This window comes from Anabrus simplex, chromosome 7 (genome assembly GCF_040414725.1).
Source record: "Anabrus simplex isolate iqAnaSimp1 chromosome 7, ASM4041472v1, whole genome shotgun sequence".
Lineage (NCBI taxonomy): Eukaryota > Metazoa > Arthropoda > Insecta > Orthoptera > Tettigoniidae > Anabrus > Anabrus simplex.
Window position 1 is genome coordinate 58,570,361 of NC_090271.1, and position 17,821 is coordinate 58,588,181.

At 39.3% G+C, this 17,821-nt stretch overlaps 1 protein-coding gene across 3 annotated transcripts in view; it reads left to right on the top strand.

Annotated features, from left to right (window-relative positions):
• LOC136876900 (uncharacterized) overlaps positions 1-9,401 on the top strand; it is a 130,598-nt gene extending 121,197 nt beyond the window's left edge. For all 3 annotated transcript variants that reach the window (XM_068228483.1, XM_068228484.1, XM_067150655.2), the window contains exons 3-5: positions 1,678-1,924; positions 4,986-5,121; positions 9,054-9,401. In XM_068228483.1, the coding sequence (XP_068084584.1) occupies positions 1,678-1,924; positions 4,986-5,118 (380 nt within the window). In that variant the 3' untranslated portion in view covers positions 5,119-5,121; positions 9,054-9,401. The remainder of the gene's footprint in view (positions 1-1,677; positions 1,925-4,985; positions 5,122-9,053) is intronic.
• Positions 9,402-17,821: the final 8,420 nt, after the last annotated feature.

Here is a 17,821-nt window from a genome sequence, read left to right on the forward strand (position 1 = left end):
AGCAGTGTTAACCAGACGTAATATTTGAGGTTTAAATTATCATCACAAAAGAATTACCTCATCGTTCGAGAAGATGACCTAGAAATCTCAGTACAACGTCTGACCTCAGTTTCAAGGTCCAGATGGTCTGTCATGGTGCTTCCAACGTATGTGAACTGACTTACTCGTTTTATGTATTGGTTATGTAATGGAATGGAGGCGCCTTCATTGTTGCTTCTGCTAATTACCATGGACTTGGTTTGCGTGGTATCGATGTTTAGACCATATCTTAATCCACTGAGATGAATTCTACTGAGAGCTCTTGAGGACCTTCAACAATGTCGCATAGAATTAGGGTGTCATCTGCATATCTAATATTGTTTATGAGGACTCCATTTACTTTTATACCTAGCTCAGTATCATGTAAGGATTCTCTGAATATGTGATCGCCGTAGAGGTAAAACAAGAGCGGTGGCGTTCTCTTTCGATACATAAGATCTTCGTTATATGACCTATATCGAAATGTTAGGTAGGTGAAACATGCGGCAAATATAAAACGATTATTACTTAGTAATTTGATTATAAAAGTACAAAATTACGTGATCAACACTACCCGAAAAAAGTGGAATAAAAAACACCGTCTGGTCAAACAGAAGACGGCACCCAAGTAATCTTATTAAGGGAAGAACACTCTTATTGTTGTTCCATCGCATTTTACACACCCTCCTGTGTCGTCCAGGTGGACCTGGGCCTGTGTTATGGCTGGATGCCCTTACTGATGCCATCTTTATGGGGATGTATGTACCATTGGTCATTATTTTTGATTTCTTTCCCTTAGAAATATTTTGTGGTGAAATGAAGTTCGAAGATAATGGGTTTCGCGAGCAGGTAGTCATCAAAATGAAAAAAAAAAAGAGGTTAGAATGTTAATAATGCGCCCAGTTTGCTGTTGGTCTTCTAAGTCAATTTTGGACAATATTTACTTCCCTTTGAGTCATATTTCAAAGTTTTTAAGTCATATTTAGGAACAAGGGCATGAATATTTATAGAGTTATTAGATCTTGGAAATCTGAGCCCTGGTGATGAGAGTAGAATACTCTAAATATCGGCTTTCAGTAAAAAAGAACACATTTAGCCAGACGTAATTTGGGGATGGCAAGGGGAGGCCGTTTCACTCCCCCCCCCTCCCGCAATATTTTGAAGGAAACCAAATTTTCATTGTATTAGACTCAGAAATACTCATTAAGAAGTACGTTTTTAGTTGCTTTGTTTAATGATCGTTGAAAATTTGTATAGGCTACCTATATTATGCTGATAGAAATAATTTGTATTATTGTTCAATTTTACCTTCACATTATGTAAAAGAAAATGTTTAGCTTTTGTCCTTGTTGTCTGCTTGATTTTTACTTTACGGATAAAAATAGGCCAAGTAACATACACATTTGACTTAGGTCTACTTTCTAATTCTGTGCGAATGTTCTTTACTTTACAAAAGTATGATCATTAAATTAAATTAATTAATATAGAATATTAGTAATAACTTTGTAGTCACAACTTGCTCTCAAAAACGGAGGACTCATGGAACCCCCGGTAATCCCTGCCCCCCCCCCAACCCAATCAAAATGCTCAAATTACGCCCGTGTATTTTATAGGTTGTAGTTCATTTCAAACGCTAATGTGGACATGTTCGTTTTGCAGTGCGCACGCGTCTGAAGAAGCTCTTTATCCCGCTGTTGGTCATCCTTAAGCTGTTCAAGTTGAAGCTACTGCTCTTCCTTCCTCTCATCCTGGGTCTGGCCTCCTTCAAGAAGGTGCTTGGTTTTCTGGCGCTCGTTGTACCTGGGCTCATCGGGTTCTTCAAGCTGTGCAAGCCCGACCTGCATCAAAATTACGGAAACTACGGTCACAGCAGTTTCTACCATCAGCCACCGCAGTACTCTTCCAGGTTTGTACTTCCTTCAATACGGAATTAAATTCGATGGCTGACACCGAAAGGGTTACAACTAAATCGAGTGTGTTCGTACCAGGAAGCACTTCTAACGTTTTTCAATGTTCTGTTATTAGTCGCTTTGTTTAATTCGAAAGGGACATTTTGAGTTTGCAACACTTTTCCTGAGCATAAAAGTGTGTAACAAGTGTATTTTTGAGAGGCAATGGATTTTGAATTGTAACCCTTTCCTTCTCGGCTATCGAACTGTGTTGTACTCCTTTAGTTTAAGCTTACGTTAAACTTTAACCCTCTACTGCCCAAATTATTTTGTTGTGTTTTAAAAAAAATTCTCTGCCATATACTAAGTAAATATGTTGTAAACTACACATAAATGCAGTTTTTATTGAATTTTCATTTTTGATATTCAAAAATTAGGTTTGTGACTTCCAGGTCACACTGGGCAGTAATGTTCTGATACGTGAAAATTGACTAATTTATAAAATAACAGTCTCATAAAATATTCAAGATGCTTACCTTTGGTTTCTATATTTTTTTATGCATATAATTTGTTAGTAATAATACAAAACATAATTGTAAAACTAGCTATCCGCCATGTGCCTGGGAAATGCTCCCAACCATACATTTGGCGCTTCCTGGTGGCTTATGCATATAACTATTTTTTTTTTTTTTTTGCTAGGGGCTTTACGTCGCACCGACACAGATAGGTCTTATGGCGACCATATAACTATTAAACTATAAACAGTTGAAAATCACACAGCCATACTGTAACTTGAAAGTTACACTGGGAAGTAGTGGCTCAATTGCATTCTAACAGTAGAAAATGTGTACAGAATGATGTGTGACTTCAAAGTCACATTGGGCAGTAGAGGGTTAAAAAATGAAGTTATGTTGTCACGCAAGACTGTACATTTCCTGGTGGTAAGTACTGTTATTGATGGAGACAGATTTTATTTCTTGAGAAGAAGAAAATCATTTGTATATCTCTTATAAGCTACAGCTGTAACACCGATCAGTCCAGAACATGATATGTTTATGTTCTGTGGCAACGCACTGAAAGTGCACCAAATTCACTAAGGTCCAGTTGTAAGAATGAAAACTTACTGAAACCTACCAATGAAAAGCACATAACGCTTCAGGTTACCGATCCCTGGAAGGCCTGCAGCAGATCTTCTTCCACGACGCTGTCACTCGGTCAGAAATGGATTCTTTGGTGAGAACGGTAACTAAGAAAAGAAACACGTACAACGTGTACTCCAATTACAAATATCAGAAGTTCCGCGTGTTGACTAGTGGTGACATTTCATAGACGTGTACTTAATGAAAGTTTAATGCTTCCATCCAAATAGACGCAAAAGTAAGTACTGTTATATACCCATAACCGTGAGAAAATTGAGGGCGGTGAAAATGACGAATCAATTGTCCGCTACGTCTGTAAAAGAAACGCTTGTGAAGGCTTGTTATAAAACACAAACTATTTAAACTAATCAGAGTCGCTCTCCGCAACTAAAGAAATTATGGCATCTATATATTTTAAAAAGTTATGAAAACTTAAGTCAGTCAGTCCGGCCATTCTATCCGGTCGATTTCTCTCATCTTTTTTTTTTCAACTGAAAGGTATTCATGCACAGATTTGTCATCAGGTACTACAAAATAACTTAACTTCCGCCTTCCTCAAATTATTTGATTTTTCAACCTTTTGTATCTTTGAAGCAATCACATATTTGGTCCTTATTGAGGTACGGAGTTCGTTTTAGCCTGAAAACACTCAGTGGATCAAGCTCTTTCTTTTGAGGTAATAACTACTTAAATTGGTAGATTCTGAGAAAAGTTATGAGTATATTTGTCTCTATGGCGTAGTGTTGTTCGAAGGAACGTTTAATTTAATTTCTTTGTGTGATGTATTTTCAAGTGTTTTGTTGACACAATATTACATTACGTATATTACCTCAGCAGATAATGTGCTTTATTTCATTAACTCGAAACTTTGCAAATACATCCGTGAGGATAGTAACGAACAACACCATACTTTGTACATTGCGGGCGGAGCCAGCTGGAAACTGCTAGTTATTATTATTATTTATTTAATAATAAAGGCAGGCTATTAATCGCGGACGGAGAAAGAAGTTTCCTAAACGGAGGAATAAGTTTCCAAAACTACTATTTCACTTTAAGGCGTCTTGAAACAACTAAAAGTACTGCCCATGAATGCTCTGAGATAAACTATATGTTAGTGCTGATTTTGACTTGGCTGTTTAAAGTTCACGCTTCACTCCAGCCAGTTAGCATGCAAAGTTCATCTGCAAGGTAGGAGGGGTACAGTTTCGTGAACTAGCAAAGTAGAAAATAAACTTGGCGGTAGACTTTCACTATTGTTACGGCCGCAGGGTTTTGAGGGTTTCGTAGACTTACTTATTAGAAATGCATTAAATGTATTATTCTATACAACTGACCACGATGTATTCACGACAGCTAACCTCCAACTGAGCGCGCGAGTGTGACGTCACATATTTAGCACAAATTTTGCCTTACTTTGAAGCGCTATATTTAACGAGAACTACGTTTCATATTTTCAACTTTTTTTTTTTTTTTTTTTTTTTTTGGCAACAGGTACCCTCCTCTTGTATCTGTTAATTGAGACATTAGACATAATTGTAAGTCGAATACTCTCGGCGATATACGAGTTCTACCCGAACACTAAAAGCGACTTTAAAATGTTCTAAGAAAATAACAAGCAAGCAAGTACATTCTCCTTTGCATATATACAACGTTAAGGGTTGACTTCATAAAGTCTATGTACGATTAATTATTACAAAACAATTTCAGAAGAGATCATATGATATACACAGGTGTATTATATTTTTAATTACTTTTAATAATACTTTGTTGTTTGGAATATATTTTGCATTTGGTAGACTATTCAAAACAACGAATTGCATGCTTTAGTAATGTTTGAATACAGTACTGTCTCCCAGTTGCTGGTCAAACGTGATCGTTTTCCATTCTCTTATTGATGTTCTATTCCTCACTACCCCAATTTTGTTTTGTTTTTCAACAGTGGCTTAGGCACTTACTACGGTTCTCCTTACTCACGGGACACAGAAACGCAGGCCTCAAGTCAAGGGAACGTGGCTTTCAGAGATGAGCCCTCGGCACAACACTTGGCTTATCGTGGTTACCAGCAAACTTGAAAGGTAAGTGACCTTTTAGTTATTTTGTAGATATCCAAAGAGTTTACAAAATTTTAAAATACAGGTTATACTGAGAAACAGCTTTACCAGAGTATTGTGCGATCCATCCAACCTTCCCTGGACTAAACAATTCATGTACTTAACACAAATAATTAAAAAAAGAACATCGAACTTTTGATGCAGTTTGAGGTTACAGAAGGACAATAAAACATGAAACAAAACTGTGAGTTGCTAAGACAAATAAATAAGCTGATATACATCCTAGGGCAAGACAAATTGCAACTGAGAGATTAATATGATTTTTAGAATAAAATTATACATTTAAAAAAGGAATTTTGATGGACTCTAGTATGACAATTACATTCTTGTAATAAATTGAAATCACCGAGCTCGATAGCTGTAGTCGCTTAAGTGCGGCCAGTATCCAGTAATCGGGAGATAGTGGGTTCGAACCCCACTGTCGGCAGCCCTGAAGATGGTTTTCCGTGATTTCCCATTTTCACACCAGGGAAATGCCGGGGCTGTGCCGTAATTAAGGCCACGGCTGCCTCCTTCCACTTCCTAGGCCTTTCCTATCCCATCGTAGCCATAAGACATATCTATGTCGGTGCGACGTAAAGCAATAGCAAAAAAAAATGAAAGCAATCATTTTTTTTCTTTAAATTTAAACTTCCTGACACAGATTGAGATTATAAGGGAATTAAAAAAAATGAAACGAAATTGTGGTGTGCTAAGTCATGTTGTGTAATCTGAAAAAGCCAGGCTGAGTGGCTCAGACGGTTAAGGCGCTGACCATCTGACTCCAACTTGGCGGGTTCGAACCTGGCTTAGTCCGGTGATATCTGAATGTGCTCAAATACGTCAGTCTCTTGTCGGTAGATTTACTGGCATGTAAAAGTACTGCTGCGGGACTAAATTACAGCACCTCAGCATCCCTGAAAATCGTAGAAGTAGTTTTTTACAAGTTGTTTTACGTCTCAGAGACGCAGATACGTCTTATGGTGACGATGGGATAGGAAAGGCCTAGGAGTGGGAAGGAAGCGGCAGTGGCCTTAATTAAGGTACAGCCCCAGCATCTTCCTGGTGTGCAAATAGGAAGCCACCGAAACCATCTTCAGGGCCACCTACAGTGGGGTTCGAACCCACTATCTCCCGAATACTTGATACAGGCCGCACTTAAGCGACGGCAGCTACCGAGCTCGGTAACATCTGGTGACGATGGTGTAGGAGAGGGCTAGGAGTGAGAACGAAGCGGCCGTGGCCTTAATTAGGGTACAGCTCCAGCATTTGCCTGGTGTGAAAACTGGAAACCACGGAAACCCTTCTTCAGGGCTGCCAACGGTAGGGTAAAAGTTCTTAGTGGAACGTAAAATCAATAGCATAATTATTATTGATCTAAAACAATAATCAAAAACACTGTCATTAACGAATGAGATATTGATCGTGTCTTGTTTTCTTAAAGAAATGCACTACCCTTCTTTACTTTCTTTCTTTCTTAACCTGTTTACCTTCCAGGGTCGGTTTTCCCTCGGACTCAGTGAGGGATCCCACCTCTACCGCCTCAAGGGCAGTGTCTTGGAGCTTCAGACTCTGGGTCGGGGGATACAACTGGGGAGGGTGACCAGTACCTCCCAAAGGCGGTCTCACCTGCTATGCTGAACAGGGGCCTTGCGGGGGATGGGAAGATCGGGAGAGATAGACGAGGAAGAGGGAAGGAAGCGGCCGTGGCATTTGCCTGAAGGAGAAGTGGGAAACCACGGAAAACCACTTCCATGATGGCTGAGGTGGGAATCGAACCCACCTCTACTCAGTTGACCTCCAGAGGCTGAGTGGACCCCGTTCCAGCCCTCGTACCACTTCTCAAATTTCGTGGCAGAGCCGAGAATTGAACCCGGACTTCCAGGGGTGGCAGCTAATCACACTAACCACTACACCACAGAGGCGGGCCTCTTCTTTACTTGTTCAGGAAATAATCTGAAATATCATTTTGAGGTCTGAAGTTACACTTCGACTACTTTGACATTTGAGTTTGGTGTAAGTTAAAATATACCTTTTATATCACTATCCCCCTTCAACTGACCGGGCAGTTGCTAATTGGTGTACTGATTTTTCTTCAAGTGGTAATTAATTTTATTCAGCTCAAGACGTTTATCACGGCAAAGCGAAAACTGGTAAACAGTTCTTTTAGAGCACCATTCTTGTTTCCTAGCTTGTGCAAACAAGTGCATACTCAGAATCCTAAGAAGGAAATAAACCGGCAAATGAAATGAAATGACGTATGGCTTTTAGTGCCGGGGGTGTCCGAGGACATTTTCGGCTCACCAGATGCAGGTCTTTTGATTTAACTCCCGTAGGCGACCTGCGCATCGGGATGAAGATGAAATGATGTTGAAGACGACACATAACACCCAGCCCCCGTGTCAGCGGTATTAACCAATTATGGTTAAAATTCCCGACCCTGCCGGGGATCGAACCCGGGACCCCTGTGGCCAAAGGCCAGCACGCTAACCATTTACATATGGACCCGGACAATAAACTGGCATCACCGAAACGCACGTGACTAGTTCGTGCTTTACACTAATAGAGCCTCACATAAATTCTGCGCTTTATCCAAAATTCTAGATTAAAGCGCGGATTATCAAGTCTACTTGCTTTACCCTTTTAAAAAAGGACACACACACACGCGCACACACACGCACACACACACTGGCGCGCGCATGTATAGTTCTTTATTAAAGAATCAGTGGGTTTACTAATAAAATAATAATAGTGACGAATTTCACCTGATATTTCCGTTTGATGTTTGAGGACATTGATGAATAAGCAGACTGTTTCTCGAGATTCACCTCATATGGCTCTTGTTCGCTTAAATCAAAAGTGATTACACAGTGATTACTTATGAAGAACGGGAATATTAGCTATTTGTATACTTCTATTGGTCATGAACCTCCCAGCCTTCACAATGGAATGCATTGTCAGTATGGCCTCGTATGGTATGATGCACATTTCTAAGTGATGAATTGAACGGGCAATAAATCTAAAGCCTTTATTTTCACACAGTAATGAACTCCCCTGTATATAATAACTCTTTCTCACATCAACTTTGAGTTAACTACTATAGTATGATGTCTTCCAAATAATAATAACAATCAATAAATCAATCTGTCAATCAGTCAGTCAGTCAACTAAGGAGTGAGTCGTACTGCTCTTACCGTACTGATCTATTTGTTGCGGTTGTCTTCACGGGGAATAACTTGGCGGGTTCGATCCTGGCTCAGTCCGGTGGTATTTGAAGGTGCTCAAGTACGTCAGTCTCGTGTCGGTAGATTTACTGGCACGCAAAAGAACCTCGGCGTCTCCGAAAATCGTAAAAGTAGTTAGTGGGACGTAAAGCAAACAACATGATTTATTATTTACTTGCGACTAGGTATTATGCATATCCCATCATTTTTAGGTCCTTCAAAGTTCATCTCTCATGGTCTACATCTTTCCTTTTATCTTCTTATTCGTTTAAGTTCATACAGAGTGGTAATTCGCTCATTCATTCATTCATTCATTCATTCATTCATTCATTCATTCATTCATTACAAAGCAATGCATATCCACAACAGATCTATCATTTTTGAATGTATCAGTCTTACTGATCACACTTCACCAAGACCGAGCTCGATAGCTGCAGTCGCTTAAGTGCGGCCAGTATCCAGTATTCGGGAGATAGTAGGTTCGAACCCCACTGTCGGCAGCCCTGAAAATGGTTTTCCGTGGTATCCCATTTTCACACCAGGCAAATGCTGGGGTGTACCTTAATTAAGGCCACGGCCGCTTCCTTCCCACTCCTAGCCCTTTCCTGTCCCATCGTCGCCGTAAGACGGTGCGACGTAAAATAAACTAGCAAAAAAAAAACACTTCACCAAGCTACTTAAATTTCTTTACAGATCCAGTAATCTGCTATGAAGAAGGAAGACATGTGTACATAAGAGAATTCAAGAAAGAACAGATTTGGTTACACCAGCACAAGAGTTGTCAGTATTCACCAAGTTCCCGTAAAATGAGTTCTGTTTTGACCTTTCATCGGTAACCTGAGAGGTTTTAATTTTTTAAGGATACAGGTGCACACTCTTGTGAAAACTGTCAGAAATTTAGAGATGTCATTCTGGGTACAGATTATCCTGAAATTATGTTTTTTGTGTGTTTGTTTGTCTGTAAGTAATTTAAATCAAAAGAAGAGACTGAATATTCTCGACTTGTCTCACTTGTGTTGTATTAACTGGTAGCCTGCCGGTCAGTGTCTTTGTTATTATATGTAATTATAATTATTTATTAAAGTAATCTTTTTTTATTATACATAATGCACTTTATTTAAAGTAACAGTCATCTGCAAGCCATATATCCTAACTCCACCTTCTAGATCTTTAGCATGGTAAAGTTGTATTATAGCAAGCATATTCTGTGTCAAATGAATGCAAGGTGTAACAAATGTTTTCAGAAGAAAAAAGAAAAACAGCTCAAATTTCCCGAAGGGAAAATCAAATAGTCATAAATATGTCTTACATGTCTCTCGGTCTTGCCCATCTATCAACGGTTGCTAATTTCAGATGACCGAGAGAGTTGGCCGTGCGATTTGGGGCACGCAGCTGTGAGATTGCATTCAAGAAATATTGGGTTCGAACCCCCTGTCGGCAGCTCTGAAGATGGTTTTGCGCGGTTTCCCATTTTCACACCAGGCAAATGCTGGGGCTGTACCTTAATTAAGGCCACGGCCGCTTCCTTCCCACTCCCAGCCCTTTCCTATCCCATTGTCGCTATAAGACCTATCGGTCGGTGCGATGTAAAGCAACTTATTAAAAAAATCAGATGAACTCCAGCTATAAGGCATAATCTGCACGGTTGCTAGGTTACACTTCCGTCACACATGTTGTTACATGACACTATTTTGTTTACACACATTTTCGGATGATCCCGAGGCTCGAAGACATGCTTATGTCAAAAAAGGTATCTAAATTTCTCCGCTACGTGGAAAGGCACCGAATCACGGATATGTTTTGGGGCTTACAAGAGGAGAGAGCGAGTAGAGATTCTTTGTTTGTTTCCCTCTTAGTGGCCTCTTACGACTTGCAGGGGGTACAGATAATGACTGCATCCTTTCACTCCATCCACAGGGGAGAAAAAGAGTTCCGAAAGATCAAACTAAATAACATTTTCTCTTCCTTCCGCAGTGTTCAGAAATTTAATCTTTTCCCGTTAAAATTCTTCGCCATTGCTTTGTTTACAGCCTCTCTTTATAATAGAGATGGCTGAAAAATAACGTAACAGTTATTTTGTCATAGTTACATGCCTGTCACTGTTACAAATGTAACGAGAACAAAAAATAACAGGTTACCGAGTAACGACAACAGAATAACGTACTGGTGAAAACAGTAACTGGGAAGTGGTAGCCTAACTGTCACTAGTAGCAGCTTACAGACATAGAAAGTGACTTTCAGAGTTCAAGTAATACGCATATCTTCCAAGTAAGAGCGCTTTCGTAGGAGATTGCTTTAAGTCAAATACACTATAGTGTATTTGTTTAACTTACTGCTGTCATCTGATAATTAAAGTGTAAGCTCTTATGACATATTCAACTGCTCAGGGGTAAGCGTTGACTCAGACATCGTGCAGGGCTACCTACATTATAATATTATCATAAGTTTCGCCCGTATAGTTTTTCTTGTACCACAAATAAATTAGTATGCTAACTTTCCATATTGATATAGATAACATAACATTACTTTATTTTACTTAATCGATCCCCTTGTAACGGTTTTTGTCGAGGTTTGGCAGGCAGATCATCATGTTTTCCTGTCTTTTATCCTTGTTTGGGGCATTGTCAAACTCACTCTTCTAGATTTCAGATTTCTTCTCATTTCATTCGTTGTCTGCCTCTCATTAACTTTATAGCAAAAAGGAATGCGTGTTTTGCTGCACCGACTTTCAACAGTGTAGTGATGCGTGCGCGCATGTGCTGTAAGGAAACAAGCTTGAAGCCGTGACCAGGCTGTGACCAGTAAAAGGTGAGTAACGTTGGACGTTATTTTTAACTGTTACTTTTCACAGTTACTTTATTGTAGCAGTGACATGTGTAGCAGTTACACAAAAATAACCGTTTGTTACACCTCTATAAGTCTCAGATTTGACCAGCAAATTCATGCTGATCAAGCACTGATTCTCTACTCGGTGCTTGCAGTCTTTAATCTCAAGGATGCTTTTCTTTCATTAAATACACTTGATTAAACGTTTCATTGATAAATCAATTCAAATTCGTGTTGGAAGTGCGATGTGAGTGACGTACTATTTTGTTTTCCGTAGTCATTATTCTTACATATAATCTCAACCTTGAACATGGAACGAGTTCATTTATATCAATCAAATATTTAAATAAATATTAATATTAATATCCATGTAAACCCAGACTTTTTAGAATTAATAAGCCAACGTGACAAAACTTCGACCTTTCCGCAGTATGCTTGTTTACTGTTTTGTAATTTTGCCCCCACAGCATTCGTATATGCAAGTACCCCTCAACTATATTAAAATGACTCATTCAATGAAAAATTTGGCCCTGTCACTTTCTTAGTGGGGATATCACTCATATTGAAAATGAAAACCTACAACCTTTTATCCAGTCATTGATCGGGTCAGCGATGGAATGAATGAAGATCCCATCTTGCGGCGATGATAGGAATTGTGCCGGCTGCCGAAGCCTGTCGCACTCCTCTGGGGCAATCACTCATATTGTCGAAAATTAATTAAATCAAACGAAAGCCTCAAAATCCGCTCTTTCTTAAAGTTTTCTCAAACACGATCAGGATCAGCTGTTCCCTGATTCACTGCCACTTTGATGTCTTTGCTGGACACCGAAGAGGATAAAATTGATACCATCCTTAACGAATCAACAGAGTAGTTGTGGCTAATTGCGCTGTTGCCAGATTTATTTCCTTCTCGGACCTTCAATCAGTAAATTGGAGAAAGTTGATCGGGGTTTAGGTTTTCTGCAAAGCACTCTGGAATTGAAGTTGATTGGCAGTCAACTGATCTGCCATTAAGGACTGATTAGATGGACCTTTCTGCAACCAGGCATAATACGTTCAACATCAAAATCTTCCAAAAACATGCCTTTCCATCCACTGAAATGGCGTCGTTCTTCCATCCGTATGACGTTCACTGGTTGCCTGGTTACGGTGTCGAATTTATGTTGTCGCTAAATTGCTTACGTTAGTTCGAGATAGATCCCCAGCCCAAAACATAGATATATTAAAAAAGAAACCACTTTTCCCTTTGCGAAAATCAAATTATCATAAATACATTTCTCGGTCACAGCCGTCCTTTAACGGCTGCTAATTTCAGATGACCACCAGTCGTAAAACATAGTCTGAATGGTTGCTGGGTAACATTGCCTGACCATCCATCCATACCTTACACCACAGGTTGCTAGGTTTGCACTCCCGTCACGCTAACTTCCGTAATGCAAATTTTCAGATGACCCCCAACCATAAGACATATTTATGTCGAAAAGCTTTTTTCACTTTTACTACAGTATATAGCCTACTGTTACTACATTGTTTCTAGAGAAGTAAGTCTGTTCTACTGTCATACTTTTGGATACCACTGACGTAGGAAGTAAGTAAAGAAAAATGTTGTAATGCCTTTGTTATTATACGTAAATATCATTATTTATTAAAGAACTCTCTTTTTATTATACAAAATTTGCTTTCTTTAAAACAATAGTCCATTTATTTTCACACAGTAATGATCTGTTCTGTAGGCCTATACAAGAACTCTTTTTCAAGTTAACTACAGTAGTTGTACAGTAGTTTGATGTCTTCCAAATAGCAACAATATGTTTATTTCACACAAAATATTCTTCTTATAACACAACTTTACCATGTGCTGGATTTTCCTCAAAATAACGAACAGCATTACCTCGTTCTCACTGGGCGAGTTGGCCATGCGGTTAGGGGCGCGCAGCTGTGAGCCTGAATTCGGGAGATAGTGGGTTCGAACCCCACTGTCGGCAGCCCTGAAGGTGGTTTTCCGTAGTTTCCCATTTTCATACTAGGCATACCAGACTGTACCTTAATAAAGGCTACGGCCGATTTCTTCCCACTCCTAGCCCTTTCATATCCTATTGTCGTCATAAGATCTATCTGTGTCGGTGCGACGTAAAACAAATTCTATTTTAAAAAAAACTCGTTCTCACGTACTGGTCCCACACTTGTTGGTCGGACATGGAATGTTCCGTCAGTTTGTAATCTCATAATCATCTGTTTAAAAATGTGTTCTGAAGGTAACCGACGCATAGGGTGTCTCTTCTGAAATCTGTGAGCTGCAGCAGCTGCGTTTCACCATAGAGCACTGTAATGTCGGCCTCGTTAGTAAATACATTTACAACACTAGTCATGTGATGACAAACTGAAGGACTACTAGCATTATTCACACTAGATATGTTCACACATTTAATTTTATTATTCTTATTTTCACTCTAGCATTATAACGTGATATTTTGAAAATTCAGTCAGATAAGTACAGTGTTTCCAGTTTTATTTATTGACTTTTTTGGGAGATTTCCGATAAAAGAATAATTTTGCGAAAAGTTGCACACTTTGGGCTGGGAAGACTTGGAAGTAAGGAGACGAGATGCTTGACTAAGCAGTATGTTCCGAGCTGTCAGTGGAGAGATGGCGTGGATGACCGGATCTTTTTAAGGTAGGAAAGATCATAATATGAAGATAAAGTAGGAATTCATGAGGAAAAGATGGGGCAAATATTAATTTATAGGAAGAGGAGTTAGGGATCGTATTTATAAGGGGATGATGCTCGATAAATTTCCAAGTTTCCGAGTTGACCACGCGGTTAGGGTCGCGTAACGGTAAGCTTGCATTCGGGAAATGTTTTCGAATCTCATCGTCGGTAGCCCTCAAGATGGTTTTCCGTGGTATCCCATTTTCACACCAGGCAAATTCTGGGGCTGTACCTTAATTAAGGCCACGGCCGCTTCCTTCCAACTCCTAGGCCTTTCCTATCCCATCGACGCCATAAGACCTATCTGTGTCGGCGCGACGTAAAGCCCCTAGCAAAAAAAAAAAAAAATAATAATAATCGTATGGCCTTAGCTACCATGTGCAGACATTTTATGGCTATCTGCTCGTCAATTTCGAGGTTCCGTTTTACTCTAGGTTCACTAGATGGCAGAATAAACCGAAACTCTCTTGGACGTCTATGGCTGTGTTTTAATTAATTTTGTCGGGTAAACACCAAACTTGTCTCCAGAGATCTTTTACAAGCTGACATCGTACGACATGGAGTGTCGAATGGACTTTTTTCCGCCCTTCAAAAATCCGACTACCTCTGCCGGGTTTGAACCCGCTATCTCGAGAGGCCGACACTTTACCACTGATCCATAGAGGCAGCTAACTGAATAGCTGCGAAAAATAGACAGTGATATTCTAGTAACTATGAAACGTACGCAACAATAGACGGTGGCCTAGTTTCAACGGAGGCTCAAACGGACGAAGATGCAAGCAATTAAATTATGAGCTTCTAAACATAGAACATAATAGACAAGGAGGAGAAAACAGACAAAGATTATCCATTTTTATCTACTGTATATGCCCTCACACAGACTCATCATCGCCGATCCAAAACTACTGGACACATTTATATTACAGTGTAGGTGCTCACTAAGGAAGGATTTAGTTCGGCCCCGCGGTGTAGGGGTTCGATTCCCCGGCCGGGTCAGGGATTTTTAATTGTAATGATTAATATACCTGGCCTGGGGACTGGGTGTTTGTGAGGTCCTTAATCTTCCTTTTCTCACACACAACATTCCACACTACAGTACCGCAATTCCAATTACATGCAGGTTCATACAATATGGTGCCAGTAGGGGGAAAAAAATCCACATGGGTCGACGCCCCGAACAAATAAAGGATTTTTGGATATTCCGTCGCTAAGGGGGTTAAAAGGGGGGGTGAATTTTTACAATGAGTATATCTATATTTCAAAAACTAAACAGTTTAAAGACGTGAACATTAGGATTTGGAATATCCTTTAAAAATAAACAAACAAACACGTATTTTCTGTTTTCGGAAAATCCTTTTAAGGGGGTGAAAAGAGTTGAAAAATGGGTAGATTTTTTAAAATGTGTATATCTACAATATATCACAAAAAACTAACATGTTACAGTCGTAAAAATTGGTATTTGGGATCTCCTTTAAAAGTAAGAAAACGCGTACTTTTTGTTTTCAGAAAATTCCTTTAAGAGGGTAAAAATAATTTTAAAAGCGTGTGAATTTTTAAAATGACTATAGGCCTATTTACAGAATCGATATATCTCATAAACTTAACATGTTACAGACGTGAAAACAGGTTATTTGGAATCTCCTTTAAAAGTAAAGAAATACGTATTTTTTGTTTTCAGAAAATCGACTTCAGTTGTAGAGTGAAAATAAGTGAACAAGGAGCTGAATTTTGTTTATGAGTATACTTATATCTCACAAAATAAGGTGTTAAAGACATCAAAATTGGTATTTGGAATCTCCTTTAAAAATAAAGAAACACGTAGGCCTAGGCCTACGTTTTGTTTTCGGAAAGTCCACTTAAGGGAGTATGTGTGTAGAAGAAGGAGTTGAAGTCTTTTTTATGAGTACACTGATCTCTCAAAACCTGAAGATGTTACAGACGTGGAAATAGGTATTTTGAATGCCCTTAAAAAATATAGAAACATACCATACACAGTATCATTTTTTATTCTACTTGAGAGAGGACTGTTTCTCACATGTAGAGTTCCATGTCGCATGTTCCAGAGATAGCTCTGCCAGTAGCCCGGTCATCTTAGCTCCAAAAGGTAATACCACAAACGTGGTTTACAAAAAGGTTTTATAGTAACTGAAACGCAATTTTTCTGGGTTTTTTATGCTTTAGGGATTTTTAGATAAGGCCTTAATGCATTACCAAGTAATGATTAATGTTATCAAATTACGAAATCTTCGCGAGCGAGTAACAGCTAGTTCACATATAAAGAAATACTTCACCTACTGTATATTAGTCATAGGGGCTAAAATGTTTCTTTCTTTCTTAGTCGGTTCACCCTCCAGGGTTGGTTATTTCCTCGGACTCAGCGAAGGATCCCACCTCTTTCGCCTCAAGCGCAGTGTCCTGGAGCGTAGGACTTTGTGTTAAGATGATAAAATGGGGAGGAGGACCAGTACCTCGCCCAGGCGGCCTCACCTGCTGTGCGGAACAGGGGCCTTGTTGGGGAATGGGAAGATCGGAAGGGATAGACAAGGGAGAGGGAAGGAAGCGGTCGTGGCCTTAAGTTACATACCACCTCAGCATTTGCCTAGAGGAGAAGTGAGGAAACCACGGAAAACCACTTCGAGGCTGAATGGACCCCGTTCCAGCCCTCGTATCACATTTGAAATTTCGTGGCAGAGCCGGGAATCGAACCCGGGCCTCTGGGGAAGGCAGCAAATTACACTAACCACTGCACCACAGAGGCGGACTTAAAGACATCTTCAGAGCGTATACAGTATATTTTGATCAACACCATAAATAATTCAAATTATGTTAAAACAGCTTATACTAGATTAATATAGTTCAGTCATATATAACAACATTGTACATTTTAGTTCAAATCTTTAAATCAAATTAAAATCGAAATTACATTTACAATGACAAGCTCTTCAAATTATAAGTTATTAAATCAAATCAAAAATTGAAATCAAACGTAAAATCAAAATTATGGAACCGCCATATGCCATTTAGGTTTTTTTTTTTGCTAGGGCTTTACGTCGCACCGACACAGATAGGTCTTATGGCGACGATGGGACAGGAACGGCCTAGGAGTTGGAAGGAAGCGGCCGTGGCCTTAATTAAGGTACAGCCCCAGCATTTGCCTGGTGTGAAAATGGGAAACCACGGAAAACCATTTTCAGGGCTGTCGATAGTGGGATTTGAACCTACTATCTCCCGGATGCAAGCTCACAGCGACGCGCCTCTACGCGCACGGCCAACTCGCCCAGTCATTTAGGTTTTCAGTCCGAAATTATATATATAAATGAAATGTATTCACATTAATACAGAATAATTAGCTTACTTCATATGGTATTATTGGAGGCTTAAATCGGAATTTGGTAATTGAAATTTGTTATTTGAATTAAGGCAGTCATCGCTGGTACTGAATTACAGACGTGGGATTTCAATAACGCTTACTGAAAAGCAGAATTTTTGAATCTACGTTATATCAGATTTCAACTTCAGATTAGTAGTCTTTCAGTTTCATACTTTTAAATTTAAGTTAAATTTTTATTTAATAACTAATAGAATGTCGAGTTTAAATTGATTTGATTTAAATGTATATTCTAAGATACAGTGAATGTACTGTAGGCCCTATATACGATTGAACTGCTGTGTGTTGTTTAATACGTTCTTAACATATTTAATTATTTAAGGTGCTGATCGAAAGAACTCCGCTCTTAAGAAGCTTCTAAACAAGGCAAAACATGTATGTTTAAATAAATAATTTTAAATAGTATTGATTGGCTGTAAGAATATTGTTACTTTTATTTAGTGCTGTTTCCACCAAAGCTGACGAAGTAGTATATCTTCCCATCTGTTGTTATTTGATGAAGTAAGGCGGCCTGCCCCTAGGTCTTTGAGTAGAGCA